General features: G+C 53.5%; 1 protein-coding gene across 1 annotated transcript; it reads right to left on the reverse strand.

Moving 5' to 3' along the window:
* Positions 1 to 1,086: 1,086 nt before the first annotated feature.
* ETH_00037300 (uncharacterized protein) lies at positions 1,087 to 1,604 on the reverse strand (the record flags this gene model as incomplete). The annotated part of the gene is made up of 2 exons (XM_013380192.1): positions 1,087 to 1,138; positions 1,312 to 1,604. The coding sequence occupies 2 exons, from the start codon at positions 1,602 to 1,604 to the stop codon at positions 1,087 to 1,089; spliced, it is 345 nt and encodes a 114-aa protein (XP_013235646.1).
* Between the last annotated feature and the right edge of the window lie 465 nt (positions 1,605 to 2,069).

The raw sequence follows: 2,069 nt of genomic DNA on the forward strand, positions 1-2,069 counted from the left end.
GGCCAGCCAGCAGCAGCAGCAGCAGCAGACCAAGCAGCAGCAGCAGCTGCTGCTGCTGCTGTTCTTGTATTGTAAAAACGATGCAGAAATTAGTTTTGGTTTGTTGCAGTTGCGAGCTAGCTAGCTGGCCAGCTAGCTGGCTAGCTAGCTGGCTAGCTAGCTGGCCAGCTAGCTGGCTAGCTAGCTGGCTAGCTACCTATCTAGCTGGCCAGCTAGCCAACTAGCTGCATACTTACGCGTTTCCCAATGCATCTCCTTGTAAGCTAGGGTTTAGGGTTTAGGGTTTAGGGTTTACAACCAGCTCATCGTAACCTCTGCAGCAACAACGGCGGGCAAACCTCCGGCCCGACAAACTCGAGCAGCTAGCTAGCTAGCTGCACAGCTAGCTAGCTAGCTGCACAGCTAGCTGGCTAGCTAGCCAACTAGCTGCACATCTCGCCAGTTGTCTAGCTACATAGCTAGCCAGCCAGCTAGCTAGCTAGCTGGCTAGCTAGCTAGCTAGCTGGCTGCTTAGCTAGATAGCTAGTTGGCTAGCTGGATAGCTAGCTGGCCTGCTATCTAGCTAGCTGGATAGCTAGCTAGCTAGCTAGCTAGATAGCCAGCTAGCTGTCTATCTATCTATCTATCTAGCTAGCTAGCTAGCTACGCAGCTAGCTAGCCAGCTAGCTGTCTATCTATCTGGCTAGCTAGCTAGCTAGCTAGCTAGCCAGCTAGCTAGCTAGCTAGCTGTTTAGTCTTCTTCCATGGACTCTTCGTCTTCTTCGTCTTCGTCTTCGCTGTCCATTTCCTCTTCGCTGTCTTCCTCGGAGTCGCTTTCGCTGTCTTCTTGGCTAGCTAGCTGTTGGCTAGCTAGCTGCTGGCTAGCTAGCTGTTGGCTAGCTAGCTGCTGGCTAGCTGGCTGCTGCTGCCCCGCTAGCTGCTGCTGCTCAGCTAGCTGCTGCTGCCCAGCTGGCTGCTTCTGCCCAGCTAGCTGCTTCTGCCCAGCTAGCTGCTGGCTAGCTAGCTGCTGGCTAGCTAGCTGTTGGCTAGCTGGCAAGTCAATGTTATTCTCGGCCTCGAGGAATTTGAAAAGAGCCGCAGAGCTCATCACTGTGCACTCAATGTCCAGCTCGCGCAGGCCAGCAACCACCGCGGGGACCTAAACCACAAATTAGGGTTTAGGGTTTAGGGTTTAGGGTTTAGGGTTTCGGGGGCACAGGAGGCTGCAGCGCTGCAGAGAGGGGGGGCAAACTTAGGGTTGGGGGGCTGGCGGGAACACAGGGGAAAGAGCCTTTAGGGTTTAGGGTTTAGGGTTTAGGGTTTAGGGTTTGCCTTGTCTTTGTTGGTGACGACGCAGAGGGAGCTGCGCGGGGGTTTGGCGAGGAGGTTTGCTGCTGCAGCATTTGCTGTTGCAGCTTGTTTGTCTGCTGCTGCAGCATTTGCTGCTGCACCTTGTTTGTCTGCTGCTGCAGCGTTTGCTGCTGCAGCTGGTTTGTCTGCTGCTGCAGCGTTTGCTGCTGCAGCTGGTTTGTCTGCTGCTGCAGCGAGTGCTGCTGCAGCTTGTTTGTCTGCTGCTGCTCCGAAGCAGCGCAGCAGCAGCAAAAAGTACTTTCTTGCTGCAGCATTTATTTCTTCTTTTTTTGTTTTTTTTATTTTCTCAATTAACTCCAAATTAAACCCTAATGGCAAACCCCGCAGCAAACCCACGAGGGTTTGGTGCCCCGAGTCCGCTGGGGTTTCCTCCCGCCTGCAGCAAACCACCGGGGGGCCTAAACCACGAATTAGGGTTTAGGGTTTAGGGTTTAGGCCTACGGCATGGGGTTTGGGCTAGGGGCACGGAGGCAGCTGCAGCGCTGCAGAGAGAATGGGCACCTAGGGTTTGGGGGATGTCGGGAAACCCTAAACCCTAAACCCTAAACCCTAAACTCTAAACCCTAGCTAGACCCTGGGAAGGAAAAAGCGACTGAGGGAAACGAACAGAAAGCTGCAGCGCTTATTGTCATAAGTGCTACTACGAAACCCTAAACCCCAAACCCTAAACCCTAAACCTTAAACCCTAAACCCTAAACCCTAAACCCTAAACCCTAAAC

The sequence above is a fragment of the Eimeria tenella genome, genomic scaffold (genome assembly GCF_000499545.2).
Source record: "Eimeria tenella Houghton genomic scaffold, Eth_scaff4563, whole genome shotgun sequence".
NCBI lineage: Eukaryota > Apicomplexa > Conoidasida > Eucoccidiorida > Eimeriidae > Eimeria > Eimeria tenella.